Source organism: Prionailurus bengalensis, chromosome B1, assembly GCF_016509475.1.
Source record: "Prionailurus bengalensis isolate Pbe53 chromosome B1, Fcat_Pben_1.1_paternal_pri, whole genome shotgun sequence".
NCBI lineage: Eukaryota > Metazoa > Chordata > Mammalia > Carnivora > Felidae > Prionailurus > Prionailurus bengalensis.
Genome location: NC_057344.1, coordinates 76,506,624 through 76,529,047, shown reverse-complemented (window position 1 = coordinate 76,529,047; position 22,424 = coordinate 76,506,624). Strand labels below are relative to the sequence as shown.

General features: G+C 38.5%; 1 protein-coding gene across 5 annotated transcripts in view; it reads right to left on the bottom strand.

Annotated features, from left to right (window-relative positions):
* Positions 1–22,424, bottom strand: part of SH3D19 (SH3 domain containing 19) — a 188,222-nt gene that overhangs the window by 45,935 nt on the left and 119,863 nt on the right. For 2 of the 5 annotated variants that reach the window (XM_043567522.1, XM_043567539.1), the window contains exons 3-7: positions 10,682–10,722; positions 4,406–4,448; positions 2,446–2,584; positions 1,872–2,034; positions 152–1,153 (exon numbers count right to left, since the gene is read on the bottom strand). In XM_043567522.1, the coding sequence (XP_043423457.1) occupies positions 152–1,153; positions 1,872–2,034; positions 2,446–2,584; positions 4,406–4,448; positions 10,682–10,722 (1,388 nt within the window). Of the gene's footprint in view, positions 1–151; positions 1,154–1,871; positions 2,035–2,445; positions 2,585–4,405; positions 4,449–5,768; positions 5,810–10,681; positions 10,723–22,424 lie in introns of all 5 variants that reach the window. The other 3 variants (XM_043567531.1, XM_043567547.1, XM_043567554.1) reach the window with 2 other exon arrangements.

The following is a 22,424-nucleotide window of genomic DNA, read 5'->3' as shown; positions in this document are numbered from 1 at the left end:
GTGTTTCTATCTTCTATATACACACATATGCATATGTGTACACACACATACACAACTCAGTAACTTATGTGTTAGAAACTAAAACAGCAAGTGCCATTCAAAATGCCCTCTGAGGAGTTTACACTCCCTTCCACTTCTGATTTTTACTCACCCAGAACCATCTCTGAACCAACAGATTCTTCAACCAGGTTCCCGGGTGGGGTGGGTAAAACATCGTCATCAAAACTGATGAGGTCGATGTCCCCTGAAGGTTTGCTTTGCAGAGCTGTAACTGTGGAGTTGGCTGAGGGTCCTTCTCCCAGTGACCTGAATGCTTTGGCCTGTGACGCCACTGAGAGTCGGGGAGGAATGGTGACTGGTTTCAGCAAAGCTGCAGGGCCGGGGTTTTCTAAGGAAACCGATTTCTTCGGCAACAAAGGCCGAGGAGCAGGAGTTGGAACTTTCTTCCCACCATCAGGGCTCTCAGCCACAGGTCCCCCTCCAGGAATCTCAGGATTAACACTTCGTATAAGGCCAGCATTTGGTTTCTTTGGCAATTCAGGTTTGGTTACTGGGATGCTCCCTACCTCTTGTGGTGGAGGGTGTGGGGTGAGCCCCTCCCAAGAGGCCACCTTGAGTCTGTTTTCAGTCCAGGAGTCCCATTCTCCAGAAGCTCTGTTAGCAGCTGGTTTGGGAGCCACTGTGGGTTTCCCTGAGGGAACAGCAGGTCTTGGGGGGAGTGTGCGGGGAACAATTTCTGGTTTCACAGATAGTCCCGAGGTTTCTTTATTTGTCTGACCCTCAAATGCTTTGATTCTTGAAACAACACTATTTTGGCTTCGTTCTGTGTTCATAATGTTCATCACTGCCTGACTATCCAAGTCGTTGGTGCTGTCCAACAGAGACTGGGGCTCGCTTGGGGAGGATTCCCTTTCTGTGGCCACAAGGCTAATTTTCTGGTGATTTTGCTCTTTAATGTGACTATCTCTGGCTATTGGTCTGAGGTTGGCTTTTGATCTTGGTCTTGGCACTGGACATCTTGGAGCACTGGAGTTCTCTGGACAATTCTGTTCTTCAGAAATATCAAAGACTATTAGAGGTGGCACATCCGTTGGACGATCACTGGCTGAGACCACTGAGGAAGGATGGAGAGGCTTGAGAGGTGCCTGTAGTGCTGACAAGACCAAAAGCAACACAAAGAAGTTGCACCATTATAATTTAAAAGAAAAAAAAATAGAAGATACACAGATTTTTTAAAAATATACATGTAGAATATCAAGAGATTTTGATTTCCTTAATTGGTAAAAAGTAATTCCAAAATCAAGGGGGAGATGTTTATATTCAGCTTTTCACAAGAGTGTTCTTCAAGTTGTATTTATTCATAAAAGAAATATTCATTACCAATTATTTTAAAACACCATTAAATTCTTGATTCTCAGTAGATTTATCACGCAAACACTCTCTCTCATCAGGATTCCAACATTTCTTGTTTTACTTTTCCAAAGTAACATACTCTCATCTCTGTTATTTGAACACAATGCTTTTTAAAAGCTTAACAGGACAACTACCTTTAACATCCCATCAAAGTTACATTGCTAAATATAACATCCTTCTCAATGGGAATTCAGAAGATTAGCAATAATACAACCATGAGTTAAAAGGATGATGTTTTTGTGATATGAACTAGGGTGAGTCCCAGAGATTGGGCCTGCGGCTCATGAGAATGATCTATTGTAATAATCACACCAAGTCAAAATAAAGAAAGCATACAGTGATCAGTGACTGGGAAGCAGAGCTCAATGAATTATGCACAAGTTGCAAATTATTTTAAAGGCTGGAAGCCTACTGATTACTTTCCTAGAACTAGGTCAGAATTAGGGAAGACAAATTACTTGCACTACTTTGAGGCAGATGGTTGTCTATTTCATCTGAAAAGTCAGTCTGAGTTGCAGAAGTAATTGTGTGCCTTGGAGTGGCAGCAGCATTATTATTATTCCTAGTGTTAACTTGAACTTGGTTGATTTCTTTTATGACTTGTTCATAAGATGGTGGGAGCTGCAAAATAAAGAATGAAGATTTTAGACATCTATGGACAAAAAGCCAAAATGTTAAACGTCTCAGTTTTCTTGTATTTGAACTTAATTTTAAAAATAAAATGTAGGAGTGCCTGGGTGACTCGGTCAGTTAAGTGTCCGACTCTTTTTTTTTTTTTTTTAAGTTTTATTTATTTATTTTGAGAGAGAGAAAGACAGAGTGAGTGAGTATGAGCAAGGGAGGGACAGAGAGAGAAGAGAGAGAAGAGAATCCTCCCAGGAGGCACAGAGACTGCTTGGGATTCTCTCTCTCTCCTCTCTCGCTCCCTGCCCCTCCCCCACTTGTGCATGTACACGTACTCTTTCTCTCAAAAAAAATAAACATTAAAAAAATAAAAATAAAATGCAAAGAGATAATGTGATACTTATTTACCTCAGCAGGAACCAGCTCACTGGGCCTCCAAGGGCCTGCTGCAGAAGGTGGGGGAAATCCCAATCCTGGGGGTGGAGCTCCTGGAAACCACGAGGCTGGCCTTAGGGGCTCAGCTGCCACAATGGTAATCTCTGGGCGCCTAGCAGACAAGACCTCAATGAGGGTTTGCAGGTCGGTAACAAGCTATTGTCTATCTGCAAATTGTCAAAGATTCATGAAAACAACCACCTCTCCCCCAAAAGTTACATAAGAACTGCCATAATCACAGAAATGACCTGTTTGGCCTGGGCTATCAAGGGAGCAAATGACAGTCATCTTCTAGGACTCTGGGCCTCAATGTTAGAGATGTACCCTGGGCCCACTTAGCTCTTCTTTGGTTGATAAGGATAAGACCTAACTAGGCCCCATACAATCTCTTCATTCCAGGGTTCTACTGTCTAGCCTATACCACAAACATAAATATATGGCAAGGTAGAAAAGTACACCAGTGAAGTACAATTGCTTAGTTTTCTGCCATTATAAATTATATACTCAGACACGATACCATATAAAAAGAATATCCTTTCCTCCTCACCCAACTCTACCCCAATTCAAAGTTATCTTTCCTTGTTCACTTCCAGACCGTGACATGTGTGTCTGTGCTCCTGGTCAGTTTTGTATATGAATTTGATAATTAATCTTTAATACTGAGGAGCCACAGTGATTCACCATTTTCTTAATCTGATTCTACCTTCTCATGTTTAAACTTAATACTCAACCTGATTTCCTAACTAATACCAACTGTGTGACCCTGGGCAAATGATCAACCTCTCTTAGCCTCAGTTTTCTCATCTAACAAAAAGGGATGATGACTGATATCTGCTCTGCCTTTCTCTAGCACTCTACAGAAAATAAAAATAAAAATAAAAAGCACTGCTATTATCAAAACTGGGCATATACACACATTCTCATGCTAGCCCATAAAACAGTAGAATCTGCTTATTGATTAAATGTGAATTGCAAAACCTAAAAACCCCTGCTTACAACTTTTATTTGAATGAGTTACTAGTTAATAAATGTTAAGCACTACACATGTAATAATCCTTATGACAGCCTTGAGATAGGTATGATTAGCAGCATTTAAAAAAAAAAAAACTATTTTTAAGTAACCTCTACATCCAACATGGGGCTCAAACTTATAACCTCGAGATCAAGAGTTGCATGCTCTACTGACTGAGTCAGCCAGATGCCCCTGATTAGCAACACTTTAAAGATAGGGATACAGAAGCTAGAAAAGGTTGAGCAGCTTGCCCAGGGTCACACAGTGAGAAGGCAGTGAAGTCAAAATTTGAACTTGGTTATGTCTGACTCTAAAATCCTCATTCTTCATTACTGTATACTATAGTCTGTAAGAAATGTGAAAGCAGGGTCCCTGTTTTATAAAATTCCACCCATCTATTTATCCACCATGCTTCCATCTGTTTGTCTGCCTACTGGTCCTTCCTTTTATCTACTCAGTGACTTCCTCCTTCCTCTTGCCTTCGCTCCAACCAGCCATCCAGCCATTTATCCATTCAGCTATCTATCCAGCCTGACTCTTTCTCTTTCCTTATTCTTCCATTCAATTTTCTATCTTGTCATCCATTTACTTATGCAACATTTACTAAGTAGCTGGGAGGTACAAAGCATTTCTTTGAAGCAGTTACAACAATGTTTTACATATACCAGTTGCTTAATAGACATTTAAAAAATTAACTTCAGTAAATAATTATTGCCAAAAGAACATTTTGAGGTTTGTATCGCTTCTTCTCCCAGCAAAATTTCCATCATTCAAACTTATAGATTAAATTAGGAAATATACCGATGAGGTAGAACATTGCTTATGTTATACATTGCTTATGAAAGAGAAATATTTAACTTGCTAACTGACAGCACACTTTGATTTCATTAGCAGAATATATGACCTCTGTTATAACCATACCTCCTATCTCGATGAAGCTCGCTCTGATAAGAAGTCCGAGAAGCTATAGAAGAAAAAAAAAACTGGTATAGTACAAAATCAGTACATTTAATAAAGGTTTACACTTTTAATACATTATTGGAAAAAATTAACTTATACTTGAAATCAATGAAGATGTATGAATTTTAAAATCCACAAGTAGAAAAGCAAATCAAAATTATCTTTTTATATGGCATAAAATTATGGTTATATATTTGAATTACATAAGAAAATACAGATTTCAAAAATTCCTGAAAGCACATTCCATGGTTCTGAAAATAATCTGAAGAATGAAAGAGAAAGGAAGATAGCTATTAAACACAAACTGCTTGGTAAGAGCTTTATGATGATGACGTGAATTACAATGGGCAGAAAAAATTTTTATTTTAATCCATATGACTATACTTTTGTCATGTTTATTTACAACTCTATTGCAAAGAAAGTGAAAGGGGTCAAATTTTCATCTATTTTCTAATGTTTCCAGAATTTTATAACATTTAAATTGTTCTACTACTTAAATTTAAAGAGAATAATAATGTAAAAACTGTTCAAAACACTTTTATAAACATGTTTATAGTACATATTATATACATGCAGCACAGACTTTTCCTTCAAGCTTCAAACTCAAAAAGCTAGATGGTTGACACTTTCTGCAAATTTTATTTTAAAACTAAGTCAAGTCTTAATCATAAGATCTGGAAAATGGTGTCACATATCACACATATGTGTAACGGAACATTATTCCTATTTTCAAGAAGCACATTCTAATGATTCCTTTAAGAAAATCTTTAAATGCTATACTGCAAAGATACGTGTACAAAGGGGAATTTGTTTCAGATCTAAACAAATCAGTTGCCTTCATATCTCTCCAGTACTCTACATTTTCAGTTGTTCTGATTTGAAAAGGTTGAGGGTATGAATCCTTTCTTTCTTCCTATTAACTTCTGATTCTCCCTGAACAAGCAAGCTGCCGAAGCCAGGCAGCAAGGGGTGGGGATGGAGGTGGGGGGTGGGAAGGAAACCGAGGCTGGAGCTGAGGCTGTGGCAGCTGACCCTCTGCTGGGCTGGCAAAGTGTCTCAGGAGTCCTAGATTCATACCATTAACTGATATGACTGTTACATTTTTATCAAGAGCTAGACCAAGCTGAGATGCATTTTGTCTACTGGAATCAAAGAGGACAGAGAGGCTCAAGCTCTGAGTGGTGCATCTGATTCGTAAGAATGGGTTCATTAAGTCAGAGGCTCACCAAGCGGGCTACAATCAATCACATCACCACCATCACGACAGCCAGAATCAGCGGACACAACACTATCAAAAGACATTATGTTATTGTCACAAACATACCTCTTCCACGGGGCATTTTTGCTGTGCACTATTCATGAGTGCTAAGGGAAAAAAAGAAGGGGTTATAGAAGAGGAAAGGGAGGAAAAAAAGAGTGAACCAGTTGCCTATGCTTTAAAAGGAAATCAGGAACAGGACTGCTCTGCCATTCCACTGTTTTTCCCCAACTCTGCATACTTCGATGGAAAAGAAAACTTGATGTACCAGTTTCAGAGAGTAAAGAAATCTGCTGCGGCAAAGACATATCTGTCCCGACCGGGACATCCACCCACACAACCCCAGTAAAAACAAATCTACCTACAGTTTTTAACAACAATGCAAAAAATAAAGTCTAAAAACTATTTTGCAAAGTCATTCTGCTACTTCAGTAGGGATTAATTTTAAAGTATGAACACAGTACTTAAAAGGCAATCCGGTAGTCTATTGACATTCTCTCAAACCAGTGGCTTTTCACTTGATTCTCCCCCTTCACACCAGCTGTGGTTAGTGACCACTGTTAGCAGAGCGGTCCTCCCATTCTGGAGGTAGCAGGATGAGCAAGAGAAAGTCTCTTAACCTTACTTGCAGATCTCCACATCCTTTGAGAATCACTGCTTTCCTGTCTCCTGCTTTAAATTTTTTTTCCCTCACATTTACTCATCTATGAAATCTCTCTTGATCCTTATAGGATGACTGACACTTTTTGTCAGTGTTTAACAAATTTAGTAGGTACAAACACTTTAGATTTTCATACAGCGTCTCACACTCTTCCTGCTAATTTCTTAACTATCCACTTCCCCTCATTCTCACCTTCCCAGATTACACGGATTTGGTGTAGTTGCTGCCAGGAAAATTCAATTTGCCACCAATGCCCATATAGAGGAACACGTTCCATTAGTCCCTTCCACAAATTGCATTTCGGATTAAGACCGCAGTTAAAGTTATCGTATCATTTTACAATGACAAGAATTATTTTCAAGCGTTTCTAGTTCATATAGTTAAATTCTAAGTACAAAACAAATTCCTACTCAACTGTTTATAAAAGCCTGAGATCTGGATTTGCAATATTAGCACTAATAAAGAATCCTCCTAAATTCCAACAGGATCATAAGCCAAGAAAGAACCTCAGTGATCATCCTACTCCACAGATGAGAAGGCTGTGACACAGAGAGGTTAAATGAATTATCCCAGGTCACACAGCCTATTAATGGGAAGGGCTGGGAGTGTTTGTTCCTTGAAGCAGTTTAACTCCTTTTGGAGCTAGGAGAGCTGGATGTTGATCCTAATTCTAAATAACTCAAAATTATTGGCTAAATGATGACCAGAAGAAATAAACACATAGTAGGATTATTATATTACGAGCATCCTTGCTATAGTACCACCTTGCCAATGAAAATCACAATAAAAGAAAATAAGTAACTACACTTGTTTGAGACTGGGTATGAGTTAGACATGTCTGACATGGTAACAAGAACATCTGTGGAGCTGAAAGCTCAATGGCCTTGTAGTCAGAAGTCTGGGTTCACATCTCAGGTCTACCTTGTGAAGCCATTTAACCTTTTCTAACTCAGTGACCCTCCATCTGTAAAATGGGGTTAAACATCTACCATGCAGAGCACTGCTTTACAATTTATGTGAACATTTCCCAACTTACAGTATGCAATGAATATTAGCTGACTCTAAACTTCAGAATACAATTTTCTCTCAAAAAGTTAATGAAAGGAAAAGTATGAAATTCCAGATATATCCAACTATAATACCCACAGTATTTAGGGTTCGTGAGGATGAATGCAGAATGGACCTCAAGGCTTGATTGGAAGGAGTATCATTACGGAAGAATTTAAAATACAACCAGCGAAGGAATATTGCTTTAAAAATGTGATGAAGTCTTTCTCCTTGCCAGAGAAAGATGACTAAGTATGGCAGAGTAAAACAAACATTTCACTGGGTTGGGGAAGACAAAAATTGTTTGCAACTTTTTCTTACAGAATGGGCAAAAAGTGGAAAAGGGGATGACATAATTATTTTTCATTTTGTATTTACACAGCAACACATGAGGTTATCTGGTGTCCTTGCCTAAACATCCAGGAATAAACACTACCAGCAACTACTTCCTTAGTGTACGCTAAGTAACTGATACATAAAAATTGAAACACAACTTAGTTTTGTCTTTTTTTTTTTTTAAAGATACCTCAAAGGCAGAGTTCTCCCTTTGTTTCATCTCCTCTGTCCTCTTCGCTATGGCCCTATTTCACCAATTTCCTCTTTTTATGCTCCAGTCTGATCTCCCCACTGATTCCTTGACTATTGCCTGCAAACGTCTCCAAGCTTCCTTATCCTGAACAGTCTATGTTCAAATCTCCTCTCTGCTTGACACTCCTCAGCCCTTCCTTCTTGTGTTTACCACCAAATGCCATGGAAGAGCAGCCTTGCCCCGCTGTCCCAACTTCCACATATTCCATTCATTATTTAACTTGAAGTGTGGCTTCCAACTTCAATGTTTTATTGAAACTGCTCTCTCAGAGGTCACCACTGACCACCTAAGGGCCACATACAATGACCTATTCTCAGCTACCTTTGGCTTGTCATTGCTGCAGCATGAAGAGTTATCTGTGGTTCACTTAGTCTTTAAAAAACCTCCTAGGGGCGCCTGGGTGGCGCAGTCGGTTAAGCGTCCGACTTCAGCCAGGTCACCATCTCGCAGTCCGTGAGTCCGAGCCCCGCGTTGGGCTCTGGGCTGATGGCTCAGAGCCTGGAGCCTGTTTCCGATTCTGTGTCTCCCTCTCTCTCTGCTCCTCCCCCGTTCATGCTCTGTCTCTCTCTGTCCCCAAAATAAATAAACGTTGGAAAAACAAAACAAAACAAAACAAAACAACCTCCTCTCCCTTGACCTTTAAACACACAGTCATCCCTGGTTTTTTCCCACTCCACCCTAACTGCCCTCTCCTTACACTTTGTATGGCACAGGGGCCTTAAGGTAAGCAAGATCCATCATGGAGGATCTATGGGGATCAGGTACAAATTACAATCCCCGACAAAGAAGTCCTAAAATCCAAGAGAGAGGAAAAGTAAGAAGCTAGTAGACAGGACTCGGTCTCTCCTTCTTATTAGCAGGGCAGAGGTTTTTTTGGGTCATTCATCTTTTGCCCTATGGCACCTTAAAGGCAGAGCTTGGCCTCAGATGTCACTTCCCAAGATTCTGTCCTTTGTCATCTCTAGCCTGTACGTTTTTCTTGAAGAGTTTAGCTACTGCTGGGTTTTGCCTTGATTACCCCAAATTATATCTCCAGCAAAATATTCTTGCCTAAATTCCAGACCCTAATTTTCTTTTTAAATTCTCTCTGTGCCCTGTCTTCTCCACATACCCACCACTTCAAAGTGCTCTAAGGCATGAATTTTTAATTTTCATATCTGAAGTCCCTCCAAAATACACTGGCATTCCCACATCTTTATAATTCACCACCAACAAAAATAAAATGTGAGAAATGTGGAATATCCTTCTGTATTGCCACCTTACAAAATCTGCACAGCAATGGTTCAAATGTATGCTCTTTAGAACCTGTGGATATCCTAAATTTATACTAAATATTACAAATTATATTTCTAAAACTATGATACATTCTCCTCAGGTGGTGACCTCAGCTCAAATAATGCAAAGAACATCTAAAAATCCCTTTCTTATGGGCAACTTCATTAAGAATGGAGTTGAGACAAGTTCTACCACTTGTCAACTGCAAATCCAACAGGAAGAGATGGGCCTCAGCAGATACTATTTTATTATCCCATCAGGAAGAAGGAGGGTTTTCCTTCTCCCTAGCAAAAGCCCAGCCATAACTCAGCCAGTAAGAAGCCACTATATTTTTTACTCCTCAGCTTACTCCCATGGGCTTTTTGTTTATAACAGCCTTCCCATCTCCCCACCTTTTCTCTATAAAAGAATGTTCCTGTCCTTTGTTCTGAAGACTTGCCTATGGTTTTGCTATAGTTTGCGGGTCTGCTATTCTTGAACAAATTCATTTTTGCTGGTTAAAAAAAAAAATCCCTTCCTTATCTCTGTTTGTAATAGGTAGTCCATGTTCTATTTGAAAAGTGAAATTTGCAGAGACCTATGTTAAAAAGCTTATTAAAATTTTACACCAAGAGCAAGTTTTAACCAACAGGGTTGGTAAAGCTTTAACCAAGAGGTAAGGATGAAAGTACGAATGTACCATTTTGGAGAGAATTCTATTATGGCACTTCTTGTATGTGGAAGTGAGCCAACCTCCACAGGCATTTATATCGTTACTTAAAAACACTGTGGAGAGGTGCCTGGGTGGCTCAGTTGGTTAAGCGCCTGACTCTTGATTTTGGCTCAGGTCATAATTTCATGATTTGTGGGATCGAGCCCACATCTGGTTCTATGCTGACAGCATGGAGCCTGCCTGGGATTCTCTCTCTCTCTCTCTCTCTCTCTCTCTCTCTCTCTCTCTTTCTCTCTGCCCCTCCTTGGCTCTCTCTCTCTCTCTCTCTCTCTCTCTCAAAATAAATAAATGTTAAGAAATTAAAATAAAAACACTATGGAAGCAAATGAATCAAAAAGGACAGGGTTTGATATATTTTTTGCATCCATTAGATGTTTCTACCTATGGAAAATGGTTACATAAAATTTATATTAGATCATAAAAATTGAATAGATTATCCAGATTTTTAAAAAGTTTAGTTATAATAAGAGAAAAAATATTATTCTGAGGAACTGGCTTATCAATAATTGAAAGTTGAAAAGGAAGCTGAAAAACTAGCTGCTTGTCTGAAATGGTTTATTACTTCTCAGAAGAAGTGAAAAGCTAGTTTTTTGGATTCTTTGTAAGATTTATCAAATACAATAACTTGCTGGAAATCTAGACCATCATTTAAAATATCACAGAGGAAAATACAGAGCAGGAAAAACCAAACTTACATCTCTTGATTACCGCTCTAATGGATGACAAGGGTCCTTGGCTAGAAAAAGAAAGAGAAAAAAACATTATGTATTCATTAATCCTTTTGAAGAAGAATCATTCATAATGCCAGGTCATTTCTGGGACTCAATATGGCATCAAGCAGCAAGTTTGACGTATTAGTTTCTGGTTTATCCTCTTTACAAAACATAAATTAAAAAAAAATTTAAATTGCCTTTGCCATAAAATGTTTTATGGGAAATGAGAAGGCTGGTGAAGTATATCTGCAGTGTAAATAAAAATCTGCCTTAAAATTGCTTTCATAGCTACCTACACAGTGCATCTTCCAGTGAAATTGGACAGTGCTTGAAGTCAGGCAGCAATTACATGGTACTCAAAAGAATTCTGACCCTCCTTTATCCGTTTTGGTGTTTGACAGTGAATTCCTATCTTCTTATCTCAGATCAAAATATATCATTTTTATAGTAATTTGACCCAAGGATTAACAGCATTTCTTCCTAAGATTAGATTTAAAACATCACCACCTAAAAATAAGTCTTCTGTTGCTTTGAGTTTTCCTCAGTGTCTGGTTGGTCCTTGGTATCTCTGACTATGTGACTTTGCCAAGTCACAGAAATGCTTATGAGCCTTTGTTCATTCACTAGTCAAAACCATCTAGTTGCAAAGGTTTATACCACTAGTTTGTAAGACTGTTTTTTTTTTTAATCTTTATTCAAACCAGTTGGACTAATTCCAGTTGGAATAATTTAGGGAAAATATACAAACCTAAAAAATTAATGATAGGATTTAGGAAAAACAAGCCTTCTTGTTTATAAAATTGTTCACTTTGTTTCTGAATGCTCTTAACATTTAGGCTTATTTTTGATTACTAAATTTATGCTGATGGTAATCTGTATAAATCCTCTTGCTGTTTCTTAAGTAGATAAGATAATACTTCAGGAAGCTGCAATAACTTATCAGTTCATTATATGGGAGGGACACTTTAAGAATATACTGTTCTGCCAGACCCCCACTCCCCCCAAATTAAGCAAGAGGAGATCTCCAAGGCTTATGAAAGTAGACAATAATATAAAAACATAAGTGTTTTCAGGGCGCCTCGGTGGCTCAGTTGGTTGAGCATCAACTTCAGCTTAGGTCATGATCTCATGGTTCTTGGGTTCAAGCCCTGCATCAGGCTCTGTGCTGACAGCTCAAAGCCCGGATCCTGCTTCAGATTCTCTGTCTCCCTCTCTATCTGCCCCTCACCCACTTGTGCTCTGTCTCTCAAAAATAAATTTTAAAAAACGTTGAAAAAGTTAAATATAAAAAATGTTTTCAGCAATACTGATTTATTGTGTTAATTAGATTTTTAAAAAAATTCAAGTATAATTAACATACTGCTATAGTAGTTTCAGGTGAACAACATAATACTTCAACAATTCTGCACATTATTCAGTGCTCATCATGGTAAGTGTACTCTTAATCCCCTTCACTGTTTTACCCATCCTCTGACCCACCTCCCTTCTGGCAACTACCAGTTTGTTCTCTGTGTTTAAGAATCGGTTTTTTGTTTTCTCTTCTTTTCTTGGTTTTGTTTAAGTCCACATATGAGTGAAATCATATGGAATTTGTCTTTCTCTGACTGACTTATTTCACTTAGCATTATACCCTCTAGATCCATCCACGTTAGTTGGGTAAGCAATGCTCATTTTTAAAAACAGTTCTTGAAGGCTTGTGTAAACAACTACTTGAAAAAAAATTAGTATAACACAGAAGAGATTAACAGTACTAAATTGCAAATCGGTTGAATGAGGGTTGTAGGAGAAACTTCTGGATGCAAAAGTGGAGAGACTCTATAAAGTAATAGAATCAAAATCAGTACCTAGAGGCAGGGCCAAGAAAGTCAAAATTCTATGTGTATGTCTAGGCAGAGCATGTGGAATGTCTACATCATTATCTCCTTGCTCATTACCACTGATTTGGTATAATGTTGTTATTATTTACCAGTTTGCTGTTACCTTTGTGAAGGAGGAAGGTGTACTGATTGGAGTGGAACATGGGGGTGTCTGGGTCAAACCGTCCCCCTCTCAAAAAGGACACGTTGAAATCTAACCTAGAAAATAACCTTTTTTTGGAAATAGGTTCCTTACAGATGTAATTAGTTAAGATGAGGTCATACAGGACTAGGATGGTCCCCTAATCCAATATGACTGCTATCCTTAGAAGGAAACTATGTGAAGACAGAGACACACAGGAAAGGCACCATGTGACAATGAGGCAGAGACCTGCAAGGATGCAGCCGCAAGCCAAGAAAGCCAAAGATTGCCCACAGACCACCAGAAGATAGCAAGAGGCAAGGAAGGATTCCCCTATGGATTTCAGAGGGAGCGTGGCCCTGATGACATCTTGCTTTTAGACTTCTAACCTCCGGAATCGCGAAACAATAAATTTCTGTTGTTTTAAGTCACCCAGTTTGTGGCACTTATTATGGCAGCACATGTGGGGTCTTCTGGGGGCTGAGTAGATGTGATAATTAATTGAGCTGTACCTTTCGTGTATGTATGTTACACTTCGATAAAAAGTTGGGGGGCCTGTGGGGGTGGCAGAAACCTTGGCACAAAATAATTTTGACTGAGGTCAGCCAAGGTTCTATAATTCTCAAGATTTATAAGCATCATGCTTAGGCTAATTCCATAAACCAGCCAGCCAGCCAGGCAGCTAGCCAACTAACCAATCAGTATCTTAATGTCTAAAACAGCATTTTCCAAACTCTAAAGTGTAAAGTTCTCCTTTCTAGGTTAACAGGTTTTGTGGTAGGGAAAATAAAGGAGGCCTGTGGTCAAATACATCTCCATGGGAAGCAGTTTTGGGAGATGCTGGTGTAACTTCCTGGCTGTGTAGTGCATACAATTTCTGTATCTCAAGTGTAGCTATGGATGCAAAAGATGTCTCTTTTTCTCCACCTTTATGTAGAGCAAAGGCTACAGTGAAGGTACCACTCAGTAGTCTTAACAGAAAACCTCATGGGAGTTATTCCTCAGCATAAGCTCAGGTTCATGTCTTAGCTGGGAACCTCCAGGAAGGATGGCCACTATGGGACAGTAGACATGGCCATAGAATCACTGATCAGAGGAGGAAGCAGTAGAGCCCAGTGGTTGAGAGAGCTGGTTCCAAAGTCCCATTGTTCATACGTACTCCTGGTGCCTCTGCTTGTTAGGTGGTTTAGCTGTGTGCAAATTACTTAGCTTCTCTTCGTGTTTTTTCATGTATAAAATCAGGAATAACTTAACTCCCTCATGAGGTTGTTGTGGAGAATAAGAGGGAAAATCCACTAAGGCATCTTACACTGGCCCTGGAATGAAGTGTGTGTTCAATAATACACTATTGTTATTGCTGCGATTATAATTACTGATGTTTTTTCGTTATCTTAAGGGACATCACAAAACATCTGAGAACACATACGACCCTTGACAGGTTTCCATGTTGGGGTGTGATATCACATAGTTTTTATGTTTTTCAATTATTTTTCTCTTTGTGATTACTTTGCTCCCCTCTGGTTTCTGCTATTTCAAGAGAGCCTGAGCCTATGCCACTCCATGGCAAAACAAAGGACTGCCAAATGGCATCTTCCCTCCATTCTAAATGTATGAGTCTATGTGCTGGCCCTTGACAGAGTTGACCCAGAACTTCTGCCTTCTGCTCTTCAAGTGCTGCGGCCCCTATCATCAGGTACCTTTGTTTTCCGGAGGGCAGATAAAACCACTCCTGACATGTAACAGTCAAAGACCCACCAGGAGGGAAATGAAGGGTTAGGGGAAGTAAATGGCTTTCAGATTCTGAGAGAAGAACCAAAAGCTGAGGTCAAGACAAAGTAGTGTCAGGTCTAATTCCAGATGATTTATCTTCCTCTGGGACTTTGGGGGAGTATCCAGCCATTCAGAGTCCCTTTCTATCCTTTCTTCCCACTCTTTTACAATAAGCCCTTAGGCTGTGTTGTAAGGTAACAGTCTACTACTGCATTTGCACATAGCCTTAATTAGTGTTAAGGTGCTTTTAAGAAAGAAAATTGCATCTTAAAAGAGATTCTTAACCTGGGGTGCCTAGGTGGCTCAGTCGGTGGCTCAGTGTCCGACTTTGGCTCAGGTCATGATCTCATGGTTTGTGAGTTTGGGCCCTGTCTCAGGCTCTGTGCTATTAGCACAAAGCCTGATGCCTGCTTTAGATTCTGTGTCTCTCGCTCGCTCTCTCTCTGCCCCACCCCCGCTTACACTATCTCTCTCTCAAAAATAAACATTAAAAAAATTAAAAAAGGAGATTCTTAACCTAATGAAATTAATTTCTAATGATAAGATTTCAGCAATGAAGATGATGATGAAAACTGCTATCATTACATGTGCCCAAACACATTGATCTTTTTTACAAACGAAGAAAATAAGGCTTAGAGGTTAGGTATCCTGTCTGCAGTCACACAGCTGCTAGTGACAGAATCAGCTGTGAATTGTACCATCCGATTACAGTCAAGTCTATAGTTCTTGCTTGAGTGGATAGGTAAAGGTACCTAGATGCTTTTCAAAGTTCACTATATAGGCAAGTACCCTCAAGCATAAAGCTAATTCAAAAAAATTCACAATGGAATCTCATCCAGATTTTGCAGATGCAGGAGAAAACAGAGGTTACTAGTTTTGATACTGTCAAAAACAGCAACAACAAAGCAAATCATGATAGTCATTCTTAATCTCACCTAAGAAAATCCAACCTCTCTTTTTATTTTGGATCATGTTTTATTTATCATTCTGAAATATTCTAAAAAATATTAATACAACTTTCAAAGCAACAGCTTGTTTCCAAGTTTTGAATAATTTCCCCTGCCCTTCTCTTTGGCGAGGAAAAACTTTTCACAAACCAGTAAATGAAGTTTCTGAATGTGGCTAGTTTGGTACACAAATCAGAATGCCTCCAAGTGCCCATCATCGCCACCACATCTGGTTTTGGAGTTCCTTCTCTGTGCAGGGGCAACTGAATATATTTTGAAAATACACTGTAAAAACCCTTAATTAAAGCCATGGTACATGATTAAAGTACCAGTTGGTAAGGTTATTAGCTTGACAAAGGGTAAAGCTAGTGTGACCTAGAGGTGTAGCCCTCTGATTAAGCTGATAAACCTGCCAGTGAACATAAAATTTATCTCTTTATACCATCTTTTCCAAAGGCTCTCAACATTTGGATTCATTTCCATTTCCTAGCAGAAAGGTTTAATCAGATTGGTGTGATTTTTGCAGGTTGGAAGAGGTATTCTGGCTCATTCATTCTCACACAACCAATGCTTATTACATATGTAGTATGTAATATTTTACACACACACACACACACACACACACACAGCACTAGGAATGCCTTGAAAGCATAGACTGCTCTCAGTGAGAAAGACAAATATTGCAACTGCCTTTCTATTAACACTATGCAAGGGTAGGCACAACGTGCTACAGATGCAAAGAAGGCATATATCACTCGATCTTGGAGTCTAAGGAAAAGCTTCAAAAATGTCACATGTGTATTGATTGAGACAGAAGAATGTGTGGGAAGAAAGGGTCTGTATAGGGAGCATCAGGCAGTATGTACAAAAGACTATGTATGAGGGGACAGTTGAGCACAGCATACAAGGAAGTCATGGTAAGACATAAGAAAGGACTGGAACTCAAATGCCATGCCAAAGTGAGAAGATGCTAGAGAGGGAAGTATTAGTGCCAGGCATCACCAGCCAGATTAAACACTAAGAATCTATGGGGCAAGGATAGGATGGCAACGTATCTCAAAAGCAAGTAAGAATTTATCTGGGATATCTCCTTAGAACAAGCATTGTTAACTGTAGCTGGTCTGTATGTTCAAACCATGGTATTTGCCTGTCTTTAAAAAAAGCATTTATGAATAAACCCTGGACTGCCAATATTCGGTTTGAAAACTGTGGGCAGATCCACATTTTTAGGAACTACATATATTGGTGATAGGCTTGGTACACTAATATTTGATGAGATACATAAGTGAGTGGAGGTAGGAAAGAAAAGATAAGAGAGGTGAGCAAGTGGAAGTTTTTGGAAGTGCTGTAAAGGTAATAGAGAAGTCCGGGGTGTCTTATTTATGCAGGCAATTATTCATCTATGGAGCTCTCACTACGTACCTGGCATTATACCACAAATTGGGGCACCAATATGAATATACAACCTCTGCCCTCAAGAGGTATGCAGTCACATTGACAAGATCTATAAATAAAAGTTAAAAAAAAATGTGAAAAAATGTTTCACAAGGTATTACGAGACCTTGGGATAGGGGTGTCTAAATTTAGTTCTAGGAGACTTGAAGAAAACACAGAGCTGATGCTTGAAGAGAGCTAATGCAAGTTCTTGTCATTGGCACTACTGGCATTTGTTAAGGAAGAGGGCTTGTCCTATTTATTATAGGATGATTAGCAGCATCCCCAGCCACTACCTACTAGATACCAAAAGCATACTTCTTCCCACCCACTGCCAGCTGTGACAACCCAAAAACTCTCCAGACATTGCCAACTATCCTTTGGGAAGGCAGGAGTGAAGGGGGAACTGCCCTCACTTAAGAACAACTAAGTTAGTTACAACAAAACAGAGTGATAGGATTTATATGGATGGGAAAGAAGATGACTTTGTCATTACTGGTTGCCAAGTTGGTGGTAGCAGTAGTGGGATAAAATTGGGGGCTACATATAAAAGAATGAAACAAAGACAATGAGAAGGAAAGAAGAAAAAAGTAACAGATATTTCTAGCACCAATAACAGTTTGAGAAAAGTGGTACTATGGCTCTACTAGGTGGAAAAACAAAACGAGTCTTTCTACGAAAGACATTTCGTAGAATGTCTTTCTATGAAAAAATTGTCTATGTCATTCTATGAAAAAAAAAAACCTTTTAAAGTCAGCTGTTTATAAATCAAGGATTACCTGCACTTAAAAAAATGATACTTATTTTAGGACTCCAATAAACAAGTCTATGACTTACTGCGTTTCAAAAAAACAAAAGACAAAACACCCAAAACCCCAAAATCAAAAAACCTTACATATACTTTTATAAACAAAAAAGCCTTGGATCAACCTTGATTTGCTTCTCAAAACAGAAAGCAATAATGTTATATAATAACAAATACAGTAAAACCTTGGTTTGTGAGCATAATTTGTTCTGGAAACATGCTTGCAATCCAAAGCACTTGTATATCAAAGTGAATTTCAAGAACCACTGGCTCACTTGTGATCATGTGACATTCAGTGTCACATACTACTTGTATTGCAAGACATCACTCATTTATCAACTTAAGATTGATTAGAAATGTTTGCTTGTCTTGCAGATCACTCGCAGAACAAGTTACTTGCAATCCGAGGTTTTACCTTGTGTTTTCATCTTGGGTATCTGTCAAACTTTTAATAGCCTATACTACCTGCCAGAATAAGGTATTATTATGTAATGGGAGACCAAAGTATGAATTAGTAAATAATATTGTGCTACAGAGACAAATATAAGGCTATAATGCCATTTTAATAATGTCTAAATTAAGATGATCATCATAATATGTAGAGCCATATCTGACAAACTGTAGGAAATGAAAAAGAATAAATGTATTACTTAAAACTAATGAAAACAAATTACCTATTCTTTCTAAAATTCTGATGAACCTCCATAGTTTGAAATTTGGGTATGTACTAAGGGGGTGAATCCCTTCTGAAGAAGCAGAGAATAAAGATTAGTGAGAAAAAAATAATTCAAATCCAACCAGAATGGCTTTTGCTAAAGCTAAAAATTGTAACAAAACTACAAAATATTTCTATTAATATTCTGAAAGCTTTAGGGAAAAAGTTGTAAGAGTTCTGATTTCACTTTCTTATCACCATTGACAGCTCAATTATAATAATTAAGATCTGTAATACAACATCAAGTTACACTGGGTATTTTTCTACTTAATATTTTTCAAAGACAAGCAAAACAAATGTGCTACCTTTATCTACACAGTTTCAGGACAAAGAAAGCCCATACATATTTAAATGAGTTTTCATTAACACATTCTACCCATTATACATTTGTAAAATGAGTTCTATTAACAGTCATATCTGTGAGTATAGAGAATATGGAGGATGACCTGTAGAGAAAAAGCAAATAGGATACATGATGTACCTACTGGGGCATCATGATTGTAGTGGGAAGAATACAGAATCTGAAACCAGCCAGAGACCTGCTTTCCTATTTCTAATTTACTTATTTGCTGGAATTGTTTCCTCTGTAATGTAAGAACACTAATGTCAATCTTTTTACTTGTTACTAATATTGAATGAAAAAAAAACTACATCAAATATACAGTACAGCGCTTAGCACATATAAAAGTCTCAATGGGGCATCTGGGTGGTTTGGTCGGTTGGGCGCCCAACTTCAGCTCAGGTCATGATCTTGCAGTCTGTGAGTTCAGGACCTGCATCAGGCTCTATGCTGACAGCTCAGAGCCTGGAGCCTGCTTTGGATTCTGTCTCCCTCTCTCTCTGCCCCTCCCAGCTTGCACTTTGTCTCTCTTTCTCTCAAAACTAAAAAAATAAAATAAAAAACATTATATATAAAGTCTCAAAATGTTAGTTACATTTCCTACCCTATTTTCCAAAACACAAATGTGTATAGTTCATAATTATATAAGGCTGAAATTTTTGGAACTATCCTGCCAACACCAGTTGAGTTACCCTATACTTATCATAATTGTACCTTATAAACTCAAATAATTGACCATTTGCATTTCAGTTGCAATTAATATTCACTACTTACAACCTTTCTGAGTTTCACAATGCATACTTCTAATATACCTAATCTCCTACCAAGACTAAGCAATAACAAAGTCAAGAGAATAAAACAAACGGACAAGCTTTTGTGAGCACTGTATTATCCCTACTGAGAACACAGATTTCTCTTCCTTTCCATCACCCTTCCCATGATGCTTTTCACAAAATGGATGTAGTGATCAGTAGCTCTGAAGAATTTCATATTTCTTTAGCCCTATTAAAAAAAAAATCCCATGGGGGCGCCTGGGTGGATCAGTTAAGCGTCCGACGGTTAAGCGTCCGACTTCGGCTCAGGTCATGATCTCACGGTCTGTGAGTTCGAGCCCCGCGTCGGGCTCTGTGCTGACAGCTCAGAGCCTGGAGCCTGTTTCAGATTCTGTGTCTCCCTCTCTCTGACCCTCCCCTGTTCATGCTCTGTCTCTCTCTGTCTCAAAAATAAATAAACATTAAAAAAAATAATAAATAAAAAAATTAAAATCCCATGAAAAATTTCACAGATCCTGGAAAAAGCCTTCAACTCTACTATTAATAACAACAGTACATTTAAAATTAGAACATGTTGCCCTGTCCTTCCCAATTCTTTAAGTTGTTTTCTCTGTTGTTGATTTTCCCCCCAGTACATGCATGTCTTGACTTCCTATTTAGACTGCAAACTTCTCAAAGAAAGAGACTGGTTTTTACTCATTTTTATAGTACAACTCAGTGGAATTGCAGTAAGTGCTCACTACTACAGTGAACTCAATCCTACCCCTAGAGAGAAACAAATTAAATAGTAGAGGTGACTCTACCTACAATTTACTTAATAAGCAAATCCCCCACCAAATAATTTTGCTGCTGGTTTAGTTCTGTTGATCTCTATTCCCAGTTATATCTTGTTGATGTTCACCTTGCTAAGAGTGTCTGGGTCTAATATTTAAAAATAGCTATTTTGGGGGGCACCTGGGTGGCTAAGTCAGTTAAGCATCCAACTTTGTCTCAAGTCATGATCTCACAGTTCGTGAGTTCGAGCCCCATATCAGCTCTCTGTTGTCAGCACAGAGCCCGCTTCAGATCCTCTCTCCCTCTTTCTCTGCCCCTCCCCTGTTCTCATTCTCTCTCAAAAATAAATATTGGGGTACCTGGATGGCTGAGTCAGCTGAGTGTCCGACTTCAGCTCAGGTCATGATCTCATGGTTCGTGGGTTCAAGTCCCACATTGGGCTCTCTGCTGACAGCTCAGAGCCTGGAGCCTGCTTCTGATTCTGTGTCTCCCTCTCTCTCTGCCCCTCCCCTGTTCATGCTCTGTCTCTCGGCAATAAATAAATGTTAAAAAATAAATAAATAAACAAACAGGTATTTTTCATGCCAAATGTCACCTTGATGAGCATCTGGTGCTCAACAAAGGGTAGCACTCTTCTAATAGTAAAACTGGCCAGATTTACCTTATTAAGGAATGGTACATTAGACTCCAACATGGCACCTAATTTGGCAATAAGCATTGTACTTCAAGTGTCAATTAATGCAGTTTCAGGGGTAATTCTGCCTATTCACAGTTTTTCATTGTACTCTATCTTTAGAACTGTCTCTATTAGTTAAGCCCCTGCTAATTCCCAAATAATAAGCAGCACAAACTCTTCACTGGTGTGCTAAATTTAAAACTATGTATAATATACAATAACATATAGTGATGTTAATCAGACAGGATATATCTAAGTGGGTTATTGTATATGATGTAGAACAAGTACAACTTATTTTGAGAAGAGATATAGGATACAATGTCTACTCAACACCCAAGAAAAGTGGTAATTACTGTAATGTCATAACAAAATCTTTAACCTTGTCAAATGTGAACGCAGAAAAGTTGAAAACTAATGGTCTAAAGTATAACTGTGTTCAATAAACACCTACTGAATGAACCAAGGAATTAATAACGAAGATATATTTTTTCTAGGGTTATATCTTTCCTCCACAGTCTACCTAAAATGATCTGTAGAAAGAGTTTAACAGAAAACCTAGAAAGACAAAAATGGCTAAATTCTAATTCTCTCTTTTCTGGATATACAGCAATATAGGAAGATTAAATTTTATGATGAAAAGTTATTTGTTAGTGAAAGGCAAAAATACGATAGCACTGTTCCAAAGGGGTGCCCATTACATGCCAGGAAAAAGTGAGGGGAATAAGAAAATATTAGACAAGTGTAAGGCAGTTTCAGTTTGAAACATCCACAACATCCAGAGACTGATCATGTTTTGTTTTATTAGTTGGTTATTTCTGTATTTTTGACCAAAACACAAACATTCACTTAACTGTTAAGAGTTAATATTAATTTTCAATCAAGAAATTTAATGCTTATGCTATTCCAAGTATTATGCTAAGTACCAAAGAAACTAAGATACCAAAGAAACTAAGTACCAAAGAAACAAGATCAACTAGGACAACCCTGTCTATAAGATGCTCATAGTTTATGGACTTCAAGCTGTATTACAAAGCTGTAATCATCAAGACAGTATGGTACTAGCACAAGAACAGGCACTCAGATCAATGGAACAGAGAACCCAGAAATGGACCCACAAACGTATGGCCAACTAATCTTTGACAAAGCAGGAAAGAACATCCAACCCAATGGAATAAAGATAGTCTCTTCAGCAAGTGATGCTGGGAAAACTGGACAGCAACATGCAGAAAAATGAACCTGGACCACTTTCTTACACCATACACAAAAATAAACTCAAAATGGATGAAACACCTAAATGTAAGGCAGGAAGCCATCAAAATCCTCAAGGAGAAAGCAGGCAAAAACCTCTTTGAGCATGGCCGCAGCAACTTCTTACTCAACACGTCTCCAGAGGCAAGGGAAACAAAAGCAAAAATGAACTATTGGGGCCTCATCAAAATAAAAAGCTTCTGCACAGCGAAGGAAACCATCAGCAAAACTAAAAGGCAACCGAC